This window comes from Rhyacophila brunnea, unplaced genomic scaffold, assembly GCF_057557595.1.
Source record: "Rhyacophila brunnea isolate RB1 unplaced genomic scaffold, BYU_Rbru_1.0 scaffold_16, whole genome shotgun sequence".
In the NCBI taxonomy this organism is placed as follows: Eukaryota; Metazoa; Arthropoda; class Insecta; order Trichoptera; family Rhyacophilidae; genus Rhyacophila; species Rhyacophila brunnea.
The window spans coordinates 27,624,349-27,651,412 of NW_028232816.1; the positions used below are offsets into that span (position 1 = coordinate 27,624,349).

General features: G+C 34.8%; 2 protein-coding genes across 2 annotated transcripts; both read right to left on the bottom strand.

Annotated features, from left to right (window-relative positions):
- Positions 1 to 14: 14 nt before the first annotated feature.
- Positions 15 to 6,056, bottom strand: LOC147074569 (odorant receptor 10-like). Its single transcript, XM_085943981.1, has 4 exons — positions 5,964 to 6,056; positions 4,491 to 4,592; positions 558 to 713; positions 15 to 77 (listed from the first exon to the last, which is right to left on the bottom strand). Exons 1-4 carry the CDS (start codon positions 6,024 to 6,026, stop codon positions 15 to 17), a joined length of 384 nt encoding a protein of 127 aa, XP_085800107.1. The 5' UTR covers positions 6,027 to 6,056.
- An 8,701-nt stretch (positions 6,057 to 14,757) lies between these two features.
- On the bottom strand, positions 14,758 to 22,129 carry LOC147074570 (odorant receptor 10-like). Its single transcript, XM_085943982.1, has 5 exons — positions 21,909 to 22,129; positions 19,559 to 19,658; positions 19,348 to 19,449; positions 16,726 to 16,881; positions 14,758 to 14,820 (listed from the first exon to the last, which is right to left on the bottom strand). Exons 1-5 carry the CDS (start codon positions 22,127 to 22,129, stop codon positions 14,758 to 14,760), a joined length of 642 nt encoding a protein of 213 aa, XP_085800108.1.
- Positions 22,130 to 27,064: the final 4,935 nt, after the last annotated feature.

Below are 27,064 nucleotides of genomic sequence, written 5' to 3' on the forward strand. Positions count from 1 at the left end.
GTAAAAACTCGGTCTCAATGCTGACCTTCTTGAACTTGTCTTAATAGTGCAAAATAGCTGTAAGAAGCTCGAAGTATCTGAAAAATAAGTTGTAATAATTAGTTCCTGAAGATTGAACGAATACAAAATAATATTATGTACCAATGACTGACTTAAATAGATCGACTTTAAAATTAACCATTCAATTGCAAATTCTACATAACATACACATTTTGTAAATGCGGTATCATTCTATTAGTGATCCATTATTCTAATAACTTCACGACTGTTAGTAGAAGATTAAATATACTTCGATACAGCTCTAGATATAGATATGGTTCAGTAGGTATTTTTTTAACCTTTGAAATGTCTTTAGGTTATAAAAATTTATTTGTCTTCTGATGGTAGGCTTTTATTAATAATCGCTTAGTATGGACTCTCGCTTTTGAGAATAATAAAAAATGAAGGAGGACTGCATAAAGTCTGCTCAAGGGCTGCTTTTTGCCTAATGACGTCACTGTAATAAGGTATATCAAATTGGTGTAAAAATCAAAAAGTATTTAGTAAGTATATTATACCACCAAGAATGTAGGGAGAGACATTGAGTAGAATTGACCCACTGTGTACTTAATTGGTAATCTCAAACCCTCACGCATTATACACAGATTTTTCTTGAAACGAGTGCTTTCATTATACCAATCACAACTGTACGTGGCCAGCAGAAGTTTGTCACTCTGTAATCAAATGAATGAGTACCTAATCAAAAAGTGTAAACCGTCATTATCAACGAAGAGCATAATCAGAGAATCGCCAAGGGTAGCTGCCACCCGGGTGCCAGCTTAAAATTTCCTCCGACCAAATAAAAACTATATTTATTGAGAATATGACAGAAGTCAAAGGAAAATTGAGACAATTATTTGATTGTCATCAAAATATTCACATACTTTACCTTTTAATAATGTAACATAATGAATTATAATATAAATTGTCTTAAATTAATTGATATGTATCGATGAAGTGCTTTTCTCTCGGATAAGAGATTTTTTACACCATTTTATGTATCTTTTATATAATACAAGCTGAAGTACCCGGCTTTGTACAGGGTCACTTCGTGGATACATTTATCTTAGATATTTAAAAAATAATAATAAGTAATTAATTATCTTTTAATATTAAATCTGTGGTATACAATATGGCAATATGAAAGTAATTCTAATAGGAGTAAAGGTCAAACAAAAGAACACTAAATTAAAATCGAATCCAAAATATGCAAACGTTATTAATAGTATTAATATGTAGTAAAAAATTCAAAATTGGATGGAACAAACAAACAACAAACTTTGTATTTTATATAATACTAATTTAGAAACCTTCGCAGGTGTTGGCACAATTACTGACGAAAGTTTTATTGCAATCGGGTGAATGGAATAGGAACACATACGAATAGAAGAATATAGAATAGAAGAAGAATAAGAATATGGTTGTACTAATTCAGAAATCTTCGCGGGTGTTGGCATCACAACTGACAAAGGTTTTATCGCAATCGGATTGATGGTATAAGAACGCATACGAATAGAAGAAGATATAATAGAAGAAAAAGAAGAAGAAAATGGTTATATCAATTCAGAAACCTTTGCGGGCGTGAGCACAACACTCGATCAAAATTTCATTGCAATTGGATTAACGATATCGGAACGCATACGAATAGAAGAAGAAGTTGGTTGTACTAATTCAGAAACCTTCGCGGGTGTTGGCACAATTACTGACGAAAATTTTATTGCAATCGGATGAATGGAATAGGAACGCATATGAATAGAAGAAGATATAATGAAGAAGAAGAAGATGATTTTTCTAATTTAGAAACCTTTGCGGGTGTGCGTATAATAACGCACGAAAGTTTCGTGGCAATCGTATAGGTATAGGAACCATACGAATAAAAGAAAATAGAATGAAGAAGAAGAAGAATATGATAATTTTTCTAATTCAGAAACCTTCGCGGGTGTGCATACAACCACTTACCAAAATTTCATCGCAATCGGATGAATAGTATAGGAACGCATACGGGACAGACATTCATTTTTATATATAAGGTATAGCCTATAATTTTTGCGCAAATACAAGCAATAAATTGACAAAGTTTTATCGCAATCGGATTAACGGTATGGCAGCGCATAAAATACGAACAAACAAACAAATATTGATTTTTATATATTAGACTAGCTGAAATACCCGGCTTCGCACAGGATCGCTTCGTGGTTATATTTATCTTAAATATTTAAAAAATAATAAGAGATAATTATTTTTTTAATATTAAAATATCTGTGTAATACAATATGGCAATATTAAAATAATTCTAATAGGAGTAAAGGTCAATCAAAAGAACACTAAATTAAAATCGAATTCAAAATATGCAAACGTTATTAATGTTATTAATATGCAGTAAAAAACCAAAATTGGATGGAACAAACTTTGTATTTTATATAATACTAATTTAGAAACCTTTGCAGGTATGCGCACAACAACTGGTCAAAATGTCATCGCAATCGGATGAATAGTATAAGAACGCATACGAATAGAAGAAGATAGAATAGAAGAAAAAGAAGAAGAAAATAGTTGTAGCAATTCATAAACCTTTGCGGGCGTGAGGACAACACTTAATCAAAATTTCATTGCAATCGGATGAATGGTATAGGAACGCATACGAATAGAAGAAGAAGAAGAAGACGGTTGTACTAATTCAGAAACCTTTGCGGGCGTGCGTACAACAACTGGTCAAAATGTCATCGCAATCGGATGAATAGTATAAGAACGCATACGAATAGAAGAAGATGGAATAGAAGAAAAAGAAGAAGAAAATAGTTGTATCAATTCAGAAACCTTTGCGGGCGTGCGCACAACAACTTGTCAAAATTTCATCGCAATCAGATGAATGGTATAAGAACGCATACGAATAGAAGAAGATAGAATAGATGAAAAAGAAGAAGACATGGTTGTATCAATTCAGAAACCTTTGCGGGCGTGAGCATAATACTTAATCAAAATTTCATTGCAATCGGATGAATGGTATAGGAACGCATACGAATAGAAGAAAAAGAATACGGTTGTACTAATTCAGAAACCTTCGCGGGTGTTACCACAACAACTGACGAAGGTTTCATCGCAATCGGATGAATGGTATAGGATCCATACGAATAAAAGAATATATAATAAAGAAGAAGAAGAAGATGGTTGTACGAATTCAGAAACCTTCGCGGGTGTTGGCACAACCACTGACGAAAGTGTCATCGCAATCGGATGAATGATATAGGGACCATACGAATAAAAGAAGATAGAATGAAGAAGAGGAAGAAGATGGTTGTACTAATTCAGAAACTTTTACGGGTGTTACCACAACAACTGATGAAAGTTTCATCGCAATCGGGTGAATGGTATAGGAACCATACGAATAAAAGAGAATATAATGAAGAAGCGATGAAGATGATGATGATGATTTTTCTAATTCAGAAACCTTCATGGGTGTGCATACAACCACATACCAAAATTTCATCGCAATCGGATGAATGGTATAGGAACGCATACGGGACAGACAGACAAACATTTTTATATATTTGTATAACCTATACCTTTCGCGCAAGTGCAAGCAATAAGTTGACAAAGTTTTATCGCAATCGGACGAACGGTATGGCTGCGCATTAAATACGAACAAACAAACAAACAAACAAATATTAATTTTTTATATATTAGATTACAGCTTGTCAAAATAAATGTCACTTTTTTATGATACGATAACAAAGGAGGCATTACCAGATGTTTTATTTTTTTAGCTCAGAATGTTCGTTGTGAACCCTTCAAAACTATTGTATTTTTAGATTTTTTCCGTAAAATTATAGTATGGGATGAAATAAACAGAGTTATCGCTACAGACCATTTAAAAATAAATATAGCCTTGAACGACCACAAAATTAGATATTTAGCCTGCGTGCCCATTTGACGCGCGACCAGTGCAACTCGACTCGGCAGCCGGTGGCTGAGTGTAACCACACGTAGTCCGTGTAGAACGTGTACTGTCTGGGTGTGGAGAACGATAGAGGGGGGGGTAAAGTGGGAATACCGCCACGGTAGTAATGAGGCTGCAGACACACGGATTTGCAGTGGACGTGCGTAGACATATTAATTATGTCGACGCAGGGTCTTACTTGTTTCCAATTGCATTCAATTAGAATCACCAATAGATTTTTTTTCCCAATTGGTGGTTCTGGTCGGATGCAATAGGAATCAAATAATGCCTGCATCGACGCACGTCTGCACACGTCAACTTCAATGCCGTGTGTTCGCACCCTAAGGCGTACGTACGGAAGCGAGAGGGGATCACCCTGACCACTTTTGGTCAGTTCCGGCCGTTGACTGGCAATTGCGTCGAGTTGCACCGGCCGGCCGTCTAATGGGCGCGCAGGTTAAATTAAAATCAAATATTTTAGTTATCAATATTTAAAAATCAATAATATACATACTTCGTAAATGACTTCATTTCCATGCCAATAAAATAACAGCAATTGTATCATCATAGCTATAAGATACTCAACCATGAAGCATAGACGTATGCTAAATCCGTACTGAAATGTAAAAGAAAATATTAGTTAGTAACTAAAGATGTTGAAAAAACATTCTTCTATGGAGATTAAGCCTAAATGTATGAATGTGAAGCAAAAAAAGGATCAATGGTCCATTGATTATGTCAACTAGGAGTGACTTCACATTATTACTGTGACATTTTGCAGGGCGTATTAAAAGACAATCCGTCACGATGAGTAGGTGAGCAGCTAATGATACTACCAGCACTCGAAATAGAAAGTTTTACGAACCGGAATGCTCGATAATTTTTAAAAATATTAACATAGGTAGTTATCTAAATTGATGTATATTTTATAATTTAAGTGTGTTTTATTTTTGTTTTTATGGCCTATCTATCTCAGACGATCAAATTATTTTTTTCCACGAGACAGAGCGATAACTTTGCCGATTTAATGAACCGGAACGGCGCTCCGGTGCGCTCCGGTCCATTTCGAGCCCTGAGTGTACACATCGCATTGTTATCTAAATTTTCCCGTTCATACACACGGGCTTCCCGATACAAACCGGCTTACGCAGGTAAACTTGTATTAAGTACTTGAAAAGTCCTGTAAAATTTGCGTAAAATCGTTTATTACTGCAGTTGAAAACGGAATAAGTAATCACAATGGACATAAAAAACGACAGCTATTGCGTGTCTCAGAAAATCGGAATGTAGAGTATACCAACATAACCATGCTTCATGCGTTTACTTATTTATTTTAAATATCATAACAGAATTACTAACGTTGGTTGGGCCAAATTGTGGTCGCATTCATCCTTAGTCCCCACCTACTCAAATCCCCTTATGTATTATTGTCACAAGACCAGACGATGAGCAATTATGGGTCATAATACGACCGTCATGGTAAATAAGGAATCAGCTCAAGTGATATGCAGCACGCGGACATGGGAAAGTTGATATACTTTACCGTCGCTTCCTACCTACAGCGTGGCTCATACAAAACATATCTGTTCGACATTCGTTGCACTCTGTCACGGTTTGAGTGAACATCGCGTCCATCAATCATACAACCTATCATCATCATTCATCAACCTCATATGTCATCTATCAAACTGTATCGTCCGTTTACCAGTGCGTGAGTGCGTGAACACCAGAGCGACTTCAGCGCGCGCCAGCCCTCTCAACATAAAGGTCAGTATCTGGCATCCTGTGTAAACCCCCCTAGATCCGTAATCCACTATCACCTTCAAATTATACAGTCCACTGTTAAAAGCGCCACGAAACGTATAAACCTTCTTCTATTTATAGTCTAAATTGTTTGGTGTTACCCAAAATAATTATTTTTTTATAATAATACAAAATCGTATATGATCACAATAAATAATATCAAGTAAAATGGGTACCGACTTACCAGATAAGTCTGGAATCCGATGGCGCAAAGCATCAGCGAGCACACCATGAAGTACAACATCATCACTGGACTGATTATGGCGTTCAAATCATTAGTGTAACTGAAAAATATGAAATTAAATCAATGACAAGAGGATATAATATTTGAGTAATTGAGTAAATTGAATTATCTCGGTACTCCATTCCATATTGAGTCTTGGTTAAAGGTTTTGATCAGGGAACTCAGAAATAATGGGAACTGAAATACCTAATGGGTAAGGAGTAGCAGGTAATCCATCTCGAGTGCGGAATAAGCCTGGAAAAACTTAAACACGTGTTAAGAATACGTCATACGTCAAATACTAACAACTGCTCTCGGTTTATGCATTGACGCTCATTTAATTTGGTGTTTTTCACACTATTGCACGTGCATAATGCGTGTCGTAAGACACTCACACATTCAAAACACTGCATCAAAATGTAGCGTATTGGATATAGCCTATCGTAATTCTATTTATTATCAGTCGTCAGCTTAATGCAGAACTATTCTAACTCACGTTTGAAATATTTTGCGGAAGAGTTTTTTGAAAGAGCCTACTTTAGTTATTTATTATTTATATAGACAAGTGTATGCATCATTTTTTTCATTAATAATCCTACTAAAATATGATGCGTACATTTATTCATAAAAATAACAAATAATTTCAGTAAGTTGTTTCAAAAAACTCTTTCCTCAAAAATTTCAAATGTTCAAAAGTTAGGATATTTCTGCATTCAGCTGACGAGAATCTGTTCTGTGGTTTTGATCAAGAAATCTCGTCTCGAGAAAATTCAAAAAAATGTTTATCTCAAATCTCGAGAAATTAATTTTTCGAAATTTTGAGATATATCATTTCTTGTGAAATGTTTCTCGAGAATTTGAGAAATTTTCTTCTTTTTCTTTTGCCATATCCGCCCCTTAACTGGAGCATATGGACACCACGCGGCGCCTCCAAGAATCCCTGTCGCTCGCCAGTCTTCTTGCTTCGTTCTAGGTCAAACCGTATACACTCTGTAGATTGTATTTAGCGGCCTTCCAGGACGCCGGAATCCGGTCGGCTTGAAGAACAGGCAAGCCAGGTTGAAGTTCTCTTCTGGCATCCGCAGCACGTGGCCGAGCCAGGTCCAACGTCGCCTCTTCACTTTCAGCGTGATGAGAGGCTGTTTGGTGCGTTCTCTTTTCTCCACGTTGATTCTAAAGTCATACCCACCACACACCCAGTATTCGTCGCAAACATCTATTTTCGAAGCTCAGTATACGGTTGCTCTGAGCCTTCGTAAGGTGCCATGATTCGCTACCGTAAAGTAGCACCGTCAGAATGCAAGCGTCGAATAGGAGTCCCAGACATTCCACATCGAGTTGAATGTTGCTCCAGCTATTCCCATTCGGATAGCGAGCTCTTTCTGCAAAATTCCATCTCCCGTGATATGTACCCCCAGGTACTTGAAGCTGTCGACGATCTCGATGTTTAGTCCGTCGCTAATCAGAGGGAAATCTGGATCAGGACAAGTGCTATTACACAAGACATTGGTTTTCTTCGCGTTGATTTTCAAACCAACGCGAGAGGAGTTGTTATGCAACCTGTCGATTGTCTTTTGAATGCCCTCGATTGAGTTGTCGAATAGGACAGCGTCATCGGCGTCGAGAGAATCGGAGAAATTTTTATTAGGCTTAAATGCCGGCTGCAACCATATTTTGTAAAAATAAGCCCATACAAAATATTAGTAGAAAAAGTAAGCAAAGGATGACTGAAAGAGCTGAAAAAATAAAAAGGTGCTGTCGACTAAATTAAATTTTTTGACGAATAATATGAAAGAAATCGGCAAGAATAGGTAATTTCGTTTTTACGTTGATTATTAGAGAATTCTTGAAAAAAATATTGCATTCTAGAATAATTATTGAATCTCGAGAAATTACAAACTCTTGTCATGGCAAATGGTCGGGCAAGACGGTTGGCCTGTGAATCTGCCAATGTAATTGAGCCAACACTCGAAATGGAACATTTTACGAACCGGAGCGCTCATTCATTTTCTGAAATTTATAATAACATAGTTATCTAATGTTATGTCTATGTGTTTTATAAAAATAAGTAGGTATGTATGTTAATTTTTTTGTTATATGGCCATTCTAACTCAAACGGTAAAATTATTTTTTTCCACGAGACGGAATGACAATGTTGCCGATTTTACGACCCGGAACTGTGCTCCGGTTAGCTCCGGACCATTTCGAGACCTGAATAATTGAGCTTTAAATATCAGCAAACTTATCTCATACATGCATCAATCGCGTCTAATGTTTACTAATGTGATTACTAGATCTACAGTCTACACAATATTTCGGCTTACACAGTGACGTCCCTAGCAGTGGCGGCCGGTGATAATAAAATTAGGGAGTGCAAATAAAGACATGCATTTTTATTTTCATGGTATTGAAAAAAAGTCTGCAATAGCCTTCGTGGTGGAGGTAGGCGAATGCTTAACGACGCTTATATTCACGAACAGCATTTATTTGTTGTCAAAGTTACAAAGTTCAAGCCTCTGGTATGATAAGTATGATGCAAAAGGCAATATGTACACACATTTTTCGATTTTTATTGTACCTAATTATACTTCATATGTGCTGACATAGTTACCATGTTTGTCACTCGTAACTTCCATAAATCGTAACTGATGTAAGCATTTTAGACGTGTGTCATTGAGAAAAAGCCGTAAAATCCTCATTTGTCATCCCACATCATTCTCATATGTGCGTTGTATCATTTTTATAAATACTGGGCATGGATCATTAATTTTCCAACGGGATATCACGTGTATTAAAAATTTGCCACTTTTGTACACCTCCACTCCAAAATTGCACTCCAAATGGGACTGATTTGAAAGACATTCAACATCAAAAATAATAATAAGTATAAGTAGGTATATTGTATGTATTATGTTACTGACTTACTTTTCTGTAGATTTATTTATATTAAAATTATTTAGTGTTTAATTTTGAAATGTAAAATTATAAAATCGTATTTGTATTGTGAGATGGCTGTACCTAAATTAATTATCACAATATTACTCTAATCGATATGTTGATTGATTCAATATTAATATGGCACATCAAACAACAGAGCATTTACCTCATAACGTCATAACGTATGAAATAATAATATACCTAGTATTTTTAAATACTGCGCGGGAACCTTTTACCTACTTCATACGTACGTACAATAATATTATTATAAACGCGCCAGTCAATGGCGACATCTATCGGTTATACTTGAAGCACTAAGAGGGAAGACATTGCTCAAAGCAAGGTAAAAATTGTACGTTCAGTGAGGTTACATTTCGGCAGCATGCAAAAAAATCGTCTACGGTCGGGCACTCGGGCGGTACAGGTCATCTTTCGAACATTCAACAAATACTATGAAAGACGTATATTTATACACATCTCCAGCTCAGCGGCTGGTTAAAAATACGCCAGAAATACTTACGTGGATGCACTTAGCGGACGGGCGACAAATTAAAGATATTTTACAATAATTAATTATTACAATAAATGTAGTTATTTGAATACGTACATATTATTACATAATAATTTGGGAGATCAGTGCACATTTGCTCCTATACAAGAGCCGTCCCTGGTCCCTAGACAAAATGCCGCCCCTAGGCAGCGCTAACTTGCCGCCCCATTTTTATACAGTATTTTTTTATCATCCTTACAACGCCCCAATGTTTAATAAATGTGTTGTATGGATACATTACTAACAAAATATATACCACTAAATCCAATTTAAATGCCATCTCTACTTCAATAACCAATATTGTGAGTCCACGGTTTCAGATACATTTAAAAATACACCTGACAACTTTCAAAACACGCAAGCTAGGTAAGTACCTATGTACCTACCTATAATTCAAATATAATTCGCAAATCTGCACGTGTCATTGCTGGTCATCAAGGACATGACGTCCAAGGACAACAGAAGTAAACTAGACATCGCGAAACCGAAAAAAAATACAGTCCTGTTAAACCTTGTATGTTAATTCTTAATACATTTTGTTTCCAACCGGTGAGCTGATTTTTTTAATCGAAGGATATTTTCGTTATTATTGTACGACAACATCTTCTTGGCTACGTTTCTAGGCGCTGCTGTCTACTAAATGGGAGGAGCTTGTTAGTTTATAATGGAATTCCGGGTAAAAATGGGCGGAGCATGTTAGTTCACAGTTTTAACACGTAGCCAAAAAGATGTTGTCGTACAATAGGTACTAAGTTTAGGTACCTATTTCTATATAATATACCTAATGATTCTCCTCGATTTTCCGCCCTTCAAGTAACTGCCGCCCCCAAGCGACGCTCAATCTGCCTACCCCACGGGACGTCACTGGGCTTACAGTTATTCAAAATAAATTAAAAAATATAGGTGCTTACCTTAATATGTAACGATGGTGATTGACACAATGTACAAGCCGATTATTTCGTATTTCATCGAGAAATTCACCATGCAGTAGATGTTCAACCAAATCGTGTTTGATTATGTCATTGGTGCCTGCATAGCCTTTCGCGTACAGGTATTTTATTTTACTCCATTTTGACAATGCCGGATCTATTGAAGGATCATCGCTTGTCATATCTTGTACGGACTTTTGAAGTATCTGTAATTGGCCAATTGAGTGGATCATCAGTGCAACAATAAATGTGTCCCAAATAGCTTGGTACGATGCCCCAATACTACCCATGACCACCTGATATACGTAAGCGACCAAATAATTCTTATAACTATACTTATCGAACGGAAACCATGAGCTGAATATCATGGGACGTTTGTGGGACCAATATTCTGTACCGTTTCCAAAAACTGTATGATACGTCGAGGAAAATCTGTATTCTATCGGTGGAATTATGAAGAACACCATAATTGTGCATCCAGTCAGGGTCCAAAAGAAATACGTGACCTTCCTCGCTCTGGTGACGTATCCAAATAAGATCTCCTTCACGTCTTCGCTTTGGAACGATAATATGTTAATTTCTATTCGAGATATGTCGGACAGTAGTGATTTTAATTGTTCGCGATGGCCAAAAAAAGCGTAGATTTTCATTATGCCGAGCGTTGTCAAGAAAGTCACTGACATATTGGTGGTCATGTCTTCCAGATCGCCCCAAACATTTACAAGTTCGATGTATTCTGCGACGAGGAATATAGACATTAAACAGTAAACCACTAATCCAAATACGTAATGTATTTTCCTGAGAAATTTGTTATGCAAAAAGTTCCTAGATTGAAACGGCCACAGACCGAATACTGCCAAAGAAGTTAAGTTTTTACAGAGAAGTACATTTGGGTATTCGTCAAAAGTTATTGTTTTCTTCAATCCCTTTCCTTTCACGTCATCAGCATCACTCTCCAACTTAATTTCGGTCTCCATATTATTAATATAATTGTGAAAACAATCAACTTTTTAAAATAACATTGTTGTTCTTTTCGTAGTCAGAGTCGATATGTGTTCACGTTTGGTATTCAATACACTACTCTTTAAATAGACTGGCTATAAAGTTAATACGATAAATTTGACAATCATTTACCCACCCCACTAAACGCATAGTAACCTACTAATTATTCCGGTAAATAATAAATAAACACACGATAATCATTGAGTGTTGTCAGAGCATACTAACAAACAAAATATAACAATTAAAATAAGTATGTCTGGGTTACATCGGGCTACATAATATTGTAATTTGTACGCAGTGACGTTCCTAGACAGATTGCCGCCCCTGGGAAGCGTCATAATACCGCCTCATTTTTTATACGACATTTTTTATCATCCGTGCTCGTATCTTTTCTGGTCACAAAGAACGTTGAAGGGCAACGGAAGTAAACTACACATCGCGAACCCGACAAAAAAATTAAAGTCCTGTCAAACCTTTTGTGCTAATCGATACATTTTGTTTCCAACCAGTGAGCTGAATTTTTGAAAATAAAGATATTTTTCTTATTTTACTCAGTTTAGGTAAGTAGTTATTTATGTAAAAAAAAATGATTCTCCTCGATTTACAGCCCTTCGAGTAACTGCCACCCCAAAGCGACGCTCAATCAGCCTACCCCCACGGGACGTCACTGTTTGTACATGCCTTTCGATTACATTTCGCCGTAGCACAGTTAATCGTGAGCTGACTTATCGGAAAGAGATGGCCATATAGCATTGAGACTTTTTTTAAATAGCGTTTTCATGGAGCATTCCAAACAGTAATGCTACATTTTTATTAGATTCTATAAGAATATCAATATGATTTTTGATAGCTACGAATTGATACTTGCGAGCACCTACTGGCTACCTATTTTTGCATATTTTGCATATAAACTCCCAAAAACACATTCAATACACTTCCGTGGCGAGAGAGACAGAGTTATTAAAATTTTCACTTTGGCTAAACGCTCCAAAAGCTCACTGTGCACCAAGGACAGATCAGAGAACGCCGCACGCTGCGCTGCGCGCCGCGCTGCACGCAACGCCTACTGAGGCCGTACACTTAGACGACAGATACATAACCACTCAACCAGATGGGTAGGTACTGCACAAAAAAAGCACCCGGAAAGTAAAAGTGAGAGTTCGAACCCACTCGCTCCAACTTTTCTTAATGATTTTTCTAGAAGGCAGGTAGAATCATTCTGAGGTTTTTCAAATTTATGTATTTTACAACGTTTTTATTAGCTCGTATTCTTGTTTGTCCGGTGGTTGTTTGTCCAGTACAAATCTTGCAATCGATTTTTAACTAACTTCCCGGTTAGCTAGACATTTGAAACTTTTAGAATATATCAGAACACGATGCCAATGCATTCTTTTAATACTTTTAGCCATCTTTAAGCAGAATTGACATTCATTTTCAGTTAATTCTGTTATGTATGGAAAGTTATTTTAGAAAAATCCGTAAAAAGTAAAAGTGCTAAGGGGATGGTCCTAGCAACTAAATTATTAGATCATAATATCAATAATAATATCGATCCCATCGAATAATGTGACTGCTTGCTTGCTTAGTGTAATGTGCTTATATATTTGGGCCACCTAGACGATTTTATAGTCTATCCCCTTTATATGTGGTGCCTATCGGGAGTGAGCATGATTAGAAAAAGTGAAAGGACACGGTCTCGGCGGCTTCGCGACCGACCGAGGCCAGGTTTGAGGTCTGGGTGAAGGGATCTCTAGTAAATATGTGACGCGTGTAGAATATGCTGACTCTACATGCAACGATTTTAATTAGCTTAAATGACTTGCTAATTTTTACACTGTCGAAATAATGCTAACAACGCCCGAAGTCATTGACCACTATACAATAAAGTGGCTGACATCCATTTCTCGTAAAAACAAAATCTGTTAACTCATTTGGTGCTAACACCGCGACTGGCGCGTTTGGAGTAGTTGGCCATTAGATGTAATTAACGTCATGTTATTTAAATGTGGTAATTAAAAGGTCAGCAGTGATTGTGTTAATACAAACCTCTACTCTGTGGAGGCCCATATTATGATCTTATTAGGATCGGACTTGGTTGAATATAATAATCACAACCTCTAATTCAGAGCACGGATTGTATGCCTTCCTCGGAGGCACCAGGCCAAAACGCAGACCTTTGGGTATATAGATTTCATGCCTTGCTCGACCCACAGTGACTTCTTTTGTGATTTTGTTTTTTAGTCTTTTTTCTTTTTCTTTTGAAACGGAATGTTTTTTCTACGATTGCCAAATGATAATATTATATTATTCGATAATGCTTTTTCTACACTAGTATACCTCACCAACGACATATGCCCAAATAATAATTACAAAAAAAAAGAACTTTTTATATACCTACCACGTTTTTAAATTTTCTTTTGAATCATATAAACTTGACAATTATATGTATTAATAAAAACTTTTTATTGTACTTGATAGAAATACTGACTAAATATTATAGAATACAGAAATGTCATTCTGACATTTCATATTGATTTCCATAGTAACGCACGTATATATTAATAATTTAGTTGCTAGGACCAACTTGCCAACCAATAATAGTGAGTAGTAAATATTTCTTTTAACGATTTTTTTCCGAAACAGAATTGACTGAAAATAAATTCAATTCTGATTAAAGATGGCCGAAAGATTAAAAGAATGCATTGTCATCGTGTTCTGATATTCTAAAAGTTTCAAATGTCTAGCAAGTCGGGAAGTTAGTTAAAAATCTTGGATAAACAAGAAAAAAATGAAAAAATCTGTACCGGGCAAACAAGAATACGAGCTAATAAAAATGTGGTAATAAAATGTGTGAGACTTGGCGGATGGTGAAGAGAAAGCATGTATTTTTATTTTCATATATGGGAGGATATATCTGAAGTGTAAGAGTAATCTGAAGTGCAAATGGCAAACCTTCATGGTTAATAAAAAAATAAATAAATAATAATTTTAATTTATTATCAAACTAACTTTTCTTCTCGTAAGTACATACATTTCGGCCCTTTAGAGTCAAAAAAACCTATTTTAATTTTTAACAATTGAGTTACGTATGGTACTCGACATTAAAAGTAACAAAGAAACTTATCAAAAAATTCAATCGATAAAAGGTAAGTCAATACATATCTCCTGCAAACACTTTCTTGTTAATGTCTGTGTAATGTAAATTTACTTGTGTTTGGGGTCTCCTGTAAAGTAGAGAAAAATGAAATACGTTTCTTTGACTCCAAGGGGCCGATTTAACATTAATAAACTATTCGATTATTTTAATAATGAATTAATTGGACTAAACAAAATGTGATTAGTGTTGGCCCTCTTGAACTTGTCTCAATAGTGCAAAATAGCTGTATGATGCTCGAAGTATCTGAAAAATAAATTAAACATATAAGTCGTAGTGTCACCGGTATGAGTTCACTATAAATCTGTCAGGATTAGGGAATCCAATCCCGAACCAAAATTCTGATACCGGGATTTCGGGATTACAATTTGACAATCCCGGGATCCAGGGAGTGGTCCCGGGATTGGCATTTTTTTCCATTGTTAATATAAAATTTTTATATTTGCAAATAACATTGATAAAATCGGTCAAAAATAAATTTAGTATAATGTATACTATTTAAGACATTTATTGTTAATATTGTGTACGTTCAATCTTGAAAATACATAAGTTTAATGGAGTAAATAATATTGCAATATAAATAATAATGTGAATTTAATATGATATTGCTGTTTCTGATAGTAAAGACTTAAGGTGATACATCAGTGAAACGGCAAATAATTTTCAACTATAGGCGCGACGAAATTTTTGACTTCGTTGCACCATTCGCGAGAGAGAATGTCGAGCTGGAAACACGTCAATTTGTTTCATGATGGCGACGGGCGTATTAATTCTTAAATCGTGTAAAGATGACTAAAAACGTTACCCATTTATTTTAAAAAGAAATGTCAATGAATATATTATTATTGTTACTGATAGAACAATAAACAGAACATTAAATGGACACGTGTTTGATTTATATGACTTTATATATTTCATTTGACATGCGTTATTTGCACCCGCGACCCGCAATCCGCGCATCGCCTAGCCACGATATTTTTAGACCATGCCTCAACTGAGGTGTAGTAGTGTAAAAATTTTATATTTACATGTAATGTAATGTAAATACTTAATGAATGGGTTAGCGAGATTTATAATAGTAAAGCAAATCATGGGCCTTTCCGCTTCATAAATCTAATTAGTCAGCCAAATATGAAACTGCCGTAAAACGTATGAGATCATGGTCGAATTACTTTATTAATAGTGCGAAGCATTGTTTTTCCAATCTTTCTCACTTTTATTAATTTATGTGAAAAAATAATATGAATCGGCAACTTACTCAATATGGATATAAATCACACTTCATTCAAACTCAGTTTATTTCTAATGTAGTTATTTGTTATTAAAAGTATTTTTTCTGTTATATTTTCGTTTTTATTTTATTTTCCTTAAAAATTGTTAAAAAAATCAATCCCGAAAGTTTCGGGATTATGTTTATCAATCCCGGGATTCATAGGTATAGAAAATAGCTCGGGATCCCGGGATAAGAATCCCTAGTCAGGATGTAGCCACACCAACACCTGTTTTTAACGCAACGAATTCTCGCTGTGATTTTTTAGCGACGCGGAAAAAAACGCTTCAATGTAATGTGATAGCTGCTACTGTCGACCAAGTACCTCTTATCCACGTATTGAAACTGTGAACTAACAATCTCTTCCAGTACAGCTAATCGCACTTCCGTTTTCAAATGTGGAACGCTCCCAATTTATCATTTAATTTTACGCTCCCGTGGTGTATGAATCTATCAATCTACGTAATTTAAAGCTTTTTATAATAAAATATGTCTAAAACGACCAGGGTGATGTTAGAATTATTATTATTAGTAAATTTTTGGTTTATTGCGAAGAAAAAAGGAGTCGCATCTAAAATGAGAGCTGATACATTTATTTAAACCAGAATCTAGCACGCGTTGCCGCCATAACAGGTACGTCACTGAGAAGTCTTCTAGGACCTAGGTATATGCGACTACAGCGACTTCTTGTTATCGCCGATTTCTTATTGTCAGACAGTATTTAGTTACTGTAACTGGTTAAAAGTTGAAAGCGGGGCATTAATATGTTTGTCTGTCAGAAATATTTATAGCGCTCGATTAATTAAATGCGACTATATAATTATTTGCTATCATTGTTGGTACCTATCTTATAAATTAAAAAATATTCAGTAATAATTTACCGCCAAGAAAGTAGGAAGAGACATCGTATAGAATTGGCCCACTGTATACTTGACAGGCAAACGTACTCCTACGCGCATTATCCAAAGACTTTTTTTGAAACGACTGTTTTCATTGTACCAATCACAACTGTACGTTGCCAAAAGAAGTTTGTCACTCTGAAATAAAGTAGGTAATGTATATATGGATAATAATTATATTTTAATGAAAATTAAAAGCCTTAGGCGATCAGTATTTTTAACCCGCTCATTCAAAATCAAAACTATTGGAAAGAAAATGTAATAATATGCCAGTTCTTATTCATAATTAATAATTATTTAAGGCTGCCCACCTGTCATAAAGTTATCCGAATTCCGAATTCTGAAGAATGTATAAATGTAAGAATTTAGACAGCTGTTATGATTAGAGCCTCCAATTAACCGGGGGAAAATACTATTCAGTTAGATTTTTTTTATGAATAACCAATCGGTTAACCGGTTTAAAGCGTTATAATATGAAAAGATTACATATTATGTACATTTTTTTTTTTTTTTTTTTAAATAATAACCATACCCTTGCTTTTTCGTACAAGGTGGTTGGGTGGGTTAGTTGCATTGATATGGGGCTAATTAGGTTCCTCCATTTATATCTTTAATTTTCTTTATGGCCAGGATTAAATATTTTGTGTAGTGTTCTTGTGTTGTTCTATTGCTTAGTGCTTCGTGAGGCTTTTGGAGGTCAATTTCGTGATTATGTTGTCTACATCGAGTCCTGAGAGTCCATCGCTCTCTTTCTAGTATAGGGCAGTCGTTGATGACATGCCACACAGTTTGAGATGTGTTGCCGTCACATGGACAACAGTCGTCATCCCTCAATTTAAATCTTTTTAGATAAGCTCGCACCGCTCCATGGCCTGTTAGTATCTGTGTGAGTTCGTGTGATATTTTTAAGTTCCTGGCAAGAGTGATGGCACAGTTTATGTTTGGAATAAATTTCTGCGTTATTGATCCTGTGGCGGATGTTGTGTATCTGTGGTTCCATAGCTCTATGGTATCTTCGTTTAGTTTTTGTTTTGCGTAACTCAGAGGGAAGTGTGTATAGGTTAAAGGTCTTTTGTCTGTTGTGGCTTGTTTAGCGTATTTATCAGCTGCCTCGTTTTCGGCTATCCCTGTGTGACTTCTTATCCAGAAGAATCTGGGGTTTGTTCCTATCATTCGAAGCTGTGTTGACAGTGTTAAAATGTCTCTTACAAGTGGGTGTGTCGATGATGGGTTTTGGAGAGCTACCAGACTGGATTGGCTATCTGAGAATATGTTTACATAGTCGTGTCTGTGGAACTTTAATCTTTTGAGTGTCCACTCGAGAGATTTTCTGATAGCAAATATTTCTGCTTGGAAAACAGTGCAGTAGCTTTCGAGCTTAAATTTTCGGGGGGTTATTAATGTTCCATTTTCGTAGGCTACAAAAGCTGCCCCTACTTTGTTATCAATTAGACTGCCATCTGTGTAGATCTCCAATCCTGTGATGTGGTATTTTGTTTTTAATTATATTTGTAATTATGATTTAATTATTTTAATTATAAATTGCGTACATATGTTATAACAGATTACTTAGACGTTAGGTTGTTATTTTTTATCCTATGAGGCCTCACAACTAGGGATTGCAATACTGAATTAATATATGTATCAATGCCCATATTTCGGTATTTATGATTAAATACAGGTAAGTGTTAGTACCAGTATTCGTTAAAATCTATTATAGAAAAAAATAAGTCCCTATCAATAAATATAACTATTCATCATCATCATCATCATCAGCCTGAATCTATCCACTGCTGGATGAAGACCTCTTCAAGCTGCTTCCACTTCTCTCGGTCCTGTGCATTGCGTTGCCACGTACTTGCGCAGAACTTTATCATTTCATCGATCCAGCGGCCTCTAGGTCTACCTTGCGGACGTTTTGTACTTCTTGGATACCACTAGATGACTAGATTTGTCCAACGATTGTCTCTTCTTCGAGATGTGTCCAGCCCATCTTCATTTAAAGCTTTTAATAAATTCTATTTAAAACACTATTTTATAGCAACCTAAAGAACCTAACTACATGTATTATGTTAAACTTTATAAATATGTAGTACGTAGTACCTAATCATAATATTATTTTGGAACTGCTAATTTGTATAGAGAAAATCATCTCAAATTCAACGTTTGTTGGATGTACTATCAACGTTGGATCAATAGTTATAGAGTAATTGGAAATATTTGCCATGAATGTTTTCTATTTCGAAATGTGTTAATTCATTGCGATAATTCTATATAACTATTTGAGGTATTTTGTTTTAATATTAGGTAAGTAATTAACGTTTTTGGTTTCCGTCAATATATTTGCGTTTTGGCAACATAAAACTTATACACTAAATTTAATATAGAATATGAAAAAATGATATTAAATTCATTTTCTATAAACAACATAAACATAAACGTGTATTTTTTCTAAATACCGGTATTTTTTATTTTTGAAACCGGTATTTCGGTGTCGATTAATAAGTGAATACCGGTATTGCAATCCCTACTCACAACCACTAAAGCGCCACTGGCTAAAATTTGAGACTGAATAGTGGGGGGAATGGTAATATATATACATACTTCGTAAATGACTTCATTTCCATGCCAATAAAATAACAGCAATTGTATCATCATAGCTATAAGATACTCAACCATGAAGCATAGACGAATGCTGAATCCATACTAAAATGAGAAAACAAGATTACACAAATATAATATAATAATAAGTAATATGAAATGTCTAGGTATAAAATAAGAAAATTATATCTGGATTAAACGAAATTATAGGTACCAGAGAAGCTTGAAACCCGATGGCACATAGCATCAACGAGCAAACCATGAAATACAGCATCATTACTGGACTGAGTATAGCATTCAGTTCTTTAGTGTAGCTAAAAAAATGGTAAAATATTATTTAAAATAACCTAAAGCACATTTCTATTATGCATCTCAAGTAAATATGTCTTGAAATAAAATATACCGTATGAGCGACATTGTACAAAACCAATTGAACTATACATACATAGAAGTCTAATACGTTATTTCGGGAATGGGACGACTGGCCTCCGGACAATTGGACGCCGCACTGTCGTAGACACGTGTAGACGAGGTATTTTAATCAGTTTCTATCTACTACTTAGTAGTTTGAATTCATTTTACTCTTAACATAATGTATTCTTTATCGCGTATTGAGAATTACCATGCCTAAGGCTTTATATAAAATAAAAAAAAAACTCTTTTTTCGTTGGAACTTAAACATATGCACGATTAAATCATTGTTTACGTCTGCATATTTACATTCTCACCAACTATTAAATTATAATGTAATCATTGAAATATAAATAATAATATTGAATATTTTTTAAAGTACCTATAAGTACCTAACGTCTATTTATTTTCGAATTCCGTGGCGTCCAGTTGTCCGGTGCCAAATCGTCCTAGACCCGTTATTTCTGTTATGACATTTGAAAATACTTTACAAGAGCATGAAGCGTGGTTAAGTTCATTGTCAAAGGGTAGAGGTAGACTGTTAAGATCCAACATAAATAGTGCACACTAAACATTGTCAGGCATAATAAATTTATTTTCATTCAACTAAGACTACAATATGTAGAGTATTTATTAGTTTTAAAATATCAATTAAACCCTATCTAGACTATACCATAATAGTAGAGGTAGGTTGTGGAGATTCGAAAAAATAAAGCACAATTTGTCAGTCATACTTATATTTTGTTTTATTTTGAATATATTCCTCCGACGCCATCACAAAACAAATTGACGTGCTCCCAGCTCGACTATCGCTCTCCGATTGGCAACGAGTGCTAAATTACGTTCCACCTATTGTTGAAAATTATTTTCCGTTTCACTGATGATGCTCTTTTAATCAGTGGACCAGTGGTCCTTTTTTGCTTCAGTATCATACATTTATGCTCCATATCTATATTGAAAAAAGAGACTAGAGAACGTTGTAATGCAATCAGTTCAGTGATTAGTCACATACCTAACCAATTAGGTTATATTATGCACAGTCCACAACAATTTAAGAACAAATAAAATAAGTAGCATGGCACCATGGATTTTTGTGGGTGCTTTGAAAAATTTTGCCATTTTAAAAAATCCAACTATTACTAAATTTTAAAAAATATTTTTTAATTGACATACAATGGTCGGTGGCTAAGTGATAACGTGTTACCCTGTAAAGTCGCGAGTCTCGGGTTCGAATCCCGGTTCTGGCAAATTTTAATCTTGTTTTTCAATGTGTGTTTGGACCCGGATCATGGACTTAATAATTATATAGGTTGTGCATGTGGCTGACATCCATTTCTCGTAAAATAAAGTCTTGTTTATTTATTGATTTACATAATATGTTGAATTTTACAAATTATAAATTCAAAACGTTCACAACGTGACTTTTAAAAACAAAGAAATAGTATAATACTAAAGTATAAAGTAGATACGTGGAAGTATGTACGCCGAATGAGTTATGTATACCATTTTTAATAATATATAAAACAACGTCCACCTATATCATTTTATACTAATCCTCGCGTAGGTGGAATAGGTATATCAATTTCAAACGCGATTTGGTTGAACAGACTTATTACACAAATAACTATGACTGCAAAAGTTTGGTGTGTACTATTTATATCGAATCTTAACAGCCTACATCCACCCCTCGCCACTGAGTGAAAGTTGGGTTGACGATTACCGTATATTTTCTGTAAAAATATGAATTATTCTATTTTGGTCACGACTCTAGGGAACGATCTAAAATGACATTTCAAGATTGGTGGCTAACGGCGAAGACGATTGGATAGAGAGTCTACCAATGTCATTTAAGCGTTACGCATTATCCTACTTATTTACAAAAGTATGAACAACTATTTGGAATGTATTATTAGTTCTTATTCAATATTTTAGGAAACCTACAACTGTCAACTACAATATATTCTAAATTATTAAATAAAGTATGTATTAACCTTAATATGTAACGGTGGAGATTGACACAATGCACAAGTCGATTGTGTCGGATTTCATCCAAAGATTTGCGATGCAGATCTTCAACAAGATCGCCTTCTTTTATATTATTCGTATCTGGGTAGCCTTTTGGGTGTAGGGTTTTCAATTTCCCCCCCTTTGACACAATCGATTCTCTTGTAAAATTATCGCTCGTCATGTCCTGTATGATCTTCTGAAGAATCTGTAGCTGGCCAATCGAATGGATCATCATTGAAACAATAAATGTATCCCAAATTGCTTGGTACGAAGCCCCAATACAGCCCATGATCACCTGATACACGTAGGCGACCAAATAATTACCATAAGCATATTTATCAAAAGGAAACCAAGAGCTGAATATCATGGGTCGTTTGTGAGACCAGTATTCCGTCCCGTTTTCAAAAACTTTATGATACGTCGAAGAAAATCTGTATTCTATCGGTGGAATTATAAAGAACACCATGATTGTGCACCCGGTAAGTGTCCAAAAGAAATACGTGACCTTTCTGGCTCTGGCTACGTAGTCAAATAATATCTGTTTTATTTCTTTGCTTTGGAAAGTTAATATGTTAATTTCTATGCGTGATATTCCGGAGAGAAGTGACTGTATTTTTTCACGGTGGCCAAAAAACGCATAGATTTTTACGATGCCTAGTGTGTATAAGCATGAGACAGACATGTTTGTTGTCATGTCTTCCAGATCGCCCCAGACATTCGCAAGTTCGATGTATTCAGTGACGAGGAATACAAAGAACAGAAAGTAAACCACTAGTCCGAACGCGTAATGGATTTGCCTAAGTGGTTTATTTTCCAAAAACATATTTGATTGAAATGGCCAAAGACCGAATATTGCCAAAGATGTTAAGTTTTTACAGAGAAGAACATTTGAATCTTCGCCATTAATTATCGTATTTGTCAACCTCTTTCCCTCCGCTTCGTCATCCTCCAACTTAATTTCAATCTTCATAATATTACAATATATATTATTATATTTATTTCTTGTGCAACGTTTCTTTTTTTATTTTGGTTGGATCTATTCTATTAGCCTTTTCCGTCAACAGAACTGTTGTTCGAGATACTAATGATACTTCTCATTAAATGCACTGGCAATAAACGAATAGAAAATAATTGTCAATATTTTCCAATGTAATACCAATCAAGTTATACATATTTAATACACACTTGAGTGTTGCCAAGATAGGCTTATAACAGTAGGATACATAAAATCAATTAAAATTTTGGAATTTTACTATTTTACACATATTTTCAATAACTTTTATTACCGATCATTTTGACTTACTTCCTTATCTTTGATTAAGCAGCGCACAAATAACGTGGTAATGAAATTTTGACATATTATTTTGAAATAATTTATTTAGAAAAATGTATCAGGCTTCCATGAGTGGCAGAGGTAAAAATTAACGATGGCCATTAAAATGTAAATGAAGGACTTGACAGGCTCAATTCTGCATTTCAGTGGAAATGTTTAATCGGATACGGTTATATCAAATCAAAAATCGGATCCGAGGAAGCCTGCTTATACCTATCTTCCTAGTTAGATATAGGTATGTCTATTATGGATTTTTATATCAAACTTAAAAATGATATTATGTGTATGCATTTTTTCAAGATATTCTTTCCATGCAGATGATATGTATACCACAATTTGTAGGTATTCAAATAGATTAGATTTTTTTTGTGAGTCATAACACCGGCATTTATAACATGATTAAAAACAAAAGGGTAAAAATATTACAAAATTATGTACTTATATATTATGAGACAACGGATCCGGTTCGAAAATAATAAATAGGTTCTTAGGGTTCCAGCGTTCAGTTCCAGTTCCATTTCAAGCTCCGGTTAAACTTCTTAATTCTTAGTGGCGGAGTACACTGCAAGAAACCGTGCGGTGCGCGCACGATTCAGGGAGCCTAAACGGCACGTACTTTTTACGCCTCTTGCGCCACGCAGTGTACTGTGGCCCTTAGACACTTCAAAGCGAGTATTGTCAGGCAATTTAGAATGTTCTATTTTTAAAATATTATATCTACGCCTATATATAATTTTGAAAAACACTTTCTAAGAGAGTATATTATAGCCAATAGAAAAAAATCTTTTTTTTTTTGAAAAAAGTAAGTTACCCCGACGGGGAATCGAACCCCGTTTCTCCCGAGTTTACGCTATGATTTATGATGAGTAGGTATTGAAATTGACCAATAGGACACATTTTACATAATAAAAGCGAGTATTGTCAGGCAACTTAGAATGTTCTATTTTTAAAATAATATATCTATGTCTATATATAATTTTGAAAAACACTAATAATATTATTATAACCAATAGAAAAGTTCTTTTTTTTTTTGAAAAAAGTAAGTGACCCCGACGGGGAATCGAATCCCGTTTCTTCCGAGTTTACGCTATGATTTATGATGAGTAGGTATTAAAATTGACCAATAGTTAAAATTTGTCGCAATTAGTATGTCACGCTGTAGCATATTGGTTAAATGCGACAGATGGGGCGTAAACCCGGGAGAAACGGGGTTTGATTCCCCGTCTGGGTGACCTTATTATCCTTGATATTTCGTGACGAATATTAGTTCCACATTCATATCCTTCGGGAATCTTTACGTTTTACTACAATATTTACGAACTTTAATAATAGATTAACGTTTTTTTGTGCAAATTTGCGTCATGGCAAAGATATAAATTAAAATATTCACATATTATTATCATGTAGAATAGGGCAATTTTTTAACCTGATTTAAGAAATCAATCATAATTATACCGTATGTCTTTGTAAAGAGATACACACTATTTTATAGTTATTATATTATTTTATAAGTACATATATGTTCCAGTAATATACAGGTAAGTAACTATTAATCTAACAAATTACTGTCATTAAATAGCCATGCTTAATAATTATTTCTACCATAAGTACGGTAACTTTGTTATGGTTCAAAATGTTTTTTCATTTGGTTGAGTGGTTGAATATTTAAAAATTCAAAACCCAATTAAATTAACGCCCAAATGGGGTGTAAATGGGAGTTTAAATACAAGATACCTACAAATAATGCAATAAATATTTACTTACATACATACTTTCATTTAATATGTAGATTATAGAGTATATATTATTATATTTATAGATAACAGGTTTATCAGAAAAGTTTAAAATGGGGTCTTCATATAATATATATATATTTGAAATTTTTTTTTCGAGAATTTTCGAAATCCAGAATATATTTTGTTTTCTAGAGATTTCAAGATTGTTTTTTTTATTTCTTGAGATTTTTTGAAACTCGAGAAATTTATCAAATGCAGTCCACAATGAAAGTCGAGAGCTTTTTATACCCATTTCGGCCAATATAACCGAGACATCAAATTTTCGTGGGCAGCTCAGCCTTATGAAAATTTCTTCATTCCCTCGAGAATCACATTAACGTTTTCCCGAGAAATGAGAATTCTCTAAATCTCGAAAAATTATTTCCTCGAGATTCGATATTTCACGATCACAACCTGTAGTTGCATGGTATTAATAAGAACATGATACTATCAACTTTACTGAGGGTAAGTATTTGTAGATCTTAGCATCTTCCATCATCCGCATCCATCCATATCTGTCTAAAACAACTTTACTCTAGTTTTAAACACTCAAGGTCTTAAAATCAACCACATCTTTCGTAGATATTGGTAATTATTCGTAAAAACGTCAAATATATCAATAGTTTAATGGATAAGACCATTCACCCAGACAGTGAAAGACTTTTTTTCTAGGGTGTAAGAATTTAAACTTATATGAATTCATCATCATGTAGAAATGAGAACTTTGCAATAATTATTAGTGGTGTTCACCCATGTGTGTCTGATGCACAACTATCTTAAAAATCAGGAGCATCATTTCTTTGTGCAGAACTAAGTAATGCCAATTGGGAGACCAATCAATGTGTTCAACCAATTCGCTTGTTGTTAAAAGGGTCTACTTAACTCACTCAATGGTGTTATGTAGTGGAAGGACAGATTCTTCTGGCATTACGACCACGAAGAAATCACTTAGGAACAGTGTTACCTAGTGTTATTTGAAAGTAACGATACCAACACATAAATGAGTCGCCTGCACTGCCACAAGAATTTGACACCATTCTACTTTCATGTATTTTTATAATTATTGTTACTCTTGTAATTACCTACTCTGTTTTGTTATAGCAAAATACTGTCACTATTGTTACTTATATTATCTTGTATCTTTAATGTCTTCAATTTATAATTTGTAAAGTGCACTATATGTAAAAATCATCATCATGACTTCGTATTAAATAAAAGTGTTGGAAATGCCATCAAAAACAATCTTATCAGAGTCCATAATCCTTTGGGACCAGATCTTACGGTACCCGTCATTGAATTTCAATTTTAATTCTTCGTTGCTCGATAACGTAATTATTAAATCTGCCTGTAATTGCGTTTATGATTCCTTAACACTTGAAAATGTATTTCTCGTTACCTCTTCAACACCTCTGCTGATCCCCTCCAAGGCACACACGGATTGGTAGAGTGAGCATTTTGGAAAACCATGGTTTACACTAGAGGTGAGTTGGAAATACTGTCACCAGTTTGTGTACTGAAATCTCGGCATGCAACTACCCATACTCAGTACGTGTAGCCCCATAGCCCAATAAACTTGTTAGAACGCATGCGATGAGATCATCGCGACTCGCTAGTTGGTAGACTTTCAATACTATTGACATTAAATGCGCGCGAGCGAGATAGCATAATACACGTATGTCGAGCCGTGATACACTCAACCGTCATTGGTGTCATTGCTCTCTCTTTCTCCCCAGTTGTAAAGTTGGTATAATGAAGGACAGAAATGGTGACGGGTGGTGGCAATGGTGGTATTTAAGTGTTTATCTGGTTTCGTCACGTCGAGTTTCTCGATGTTGTAGTGTTATAATAATTGGAACTTATAAACTGAATTCAAATTTTGTGCGTGTTTGTGTAAATGGATAATGATTATATAAACAATTTGTGTCAAAATGGCTTCTAAAAAGTCAAGTTTCGTGTGGAATCATTTTAAAGAAATAAATACAAATTATCCCCGCCAAACACTCTATATAATATCTCAAATACGAGTAAGTATTTTGAAACAAGTTTCGATACTAAGTATTTTCTTATACTGGTAGTAAGTACTTATACTTAGTCTTCAAAATCGTCCAGTTTTCCCACCTCTAGTTTACGCTGTAAACTTTACAGTGTTTACACTTTTGTTTAAGGGGGACATGCTCAGCATAGGTCAAAATGG

Coding starts and splice junctions, on each gene's coding strand:
- LOC147074569 (XM_085943981.1), bottom strand. CDS start 6,026: ATGATGTTGTACTTCATGGTGTGCTCGCTGATGCTTTGCGCCATCGGA. Junction 714..4,490: donor GAAATGAAGTCATTTACGAA/GTATGTATATTA, acceptor ATTTGATTACAG/AGTGACAAACTTCTGCTGGC. Junction 78..557: donor CTCTCCCTACATTCTTGGTG/GTATAATATACT, acceptor CTTATTTTTCAG/ATACTTCGAGCTTCTTACAG.
- LOC147074570 (XM_085943982.1), bottom strand. CDS start 22,129: ATGATATTCAGCTCTTGGTTTCCTTTTGATAAATATGCTTATGGTAAT. Junction 19,450..19,558: donor TCGGGTTTCAAGCTTCTCTG/GTACCTATAATT, acceptor TTCTCATTTTAG/TATGGATTCAGCATTCGTCT. Junction 14,821..16,725: donor CTCTTCCTACTTTCTTGGCG/GTAAATTATTAC, acceptor TTTATTTTTCAG/ATACTTCGAGCATCATACAG.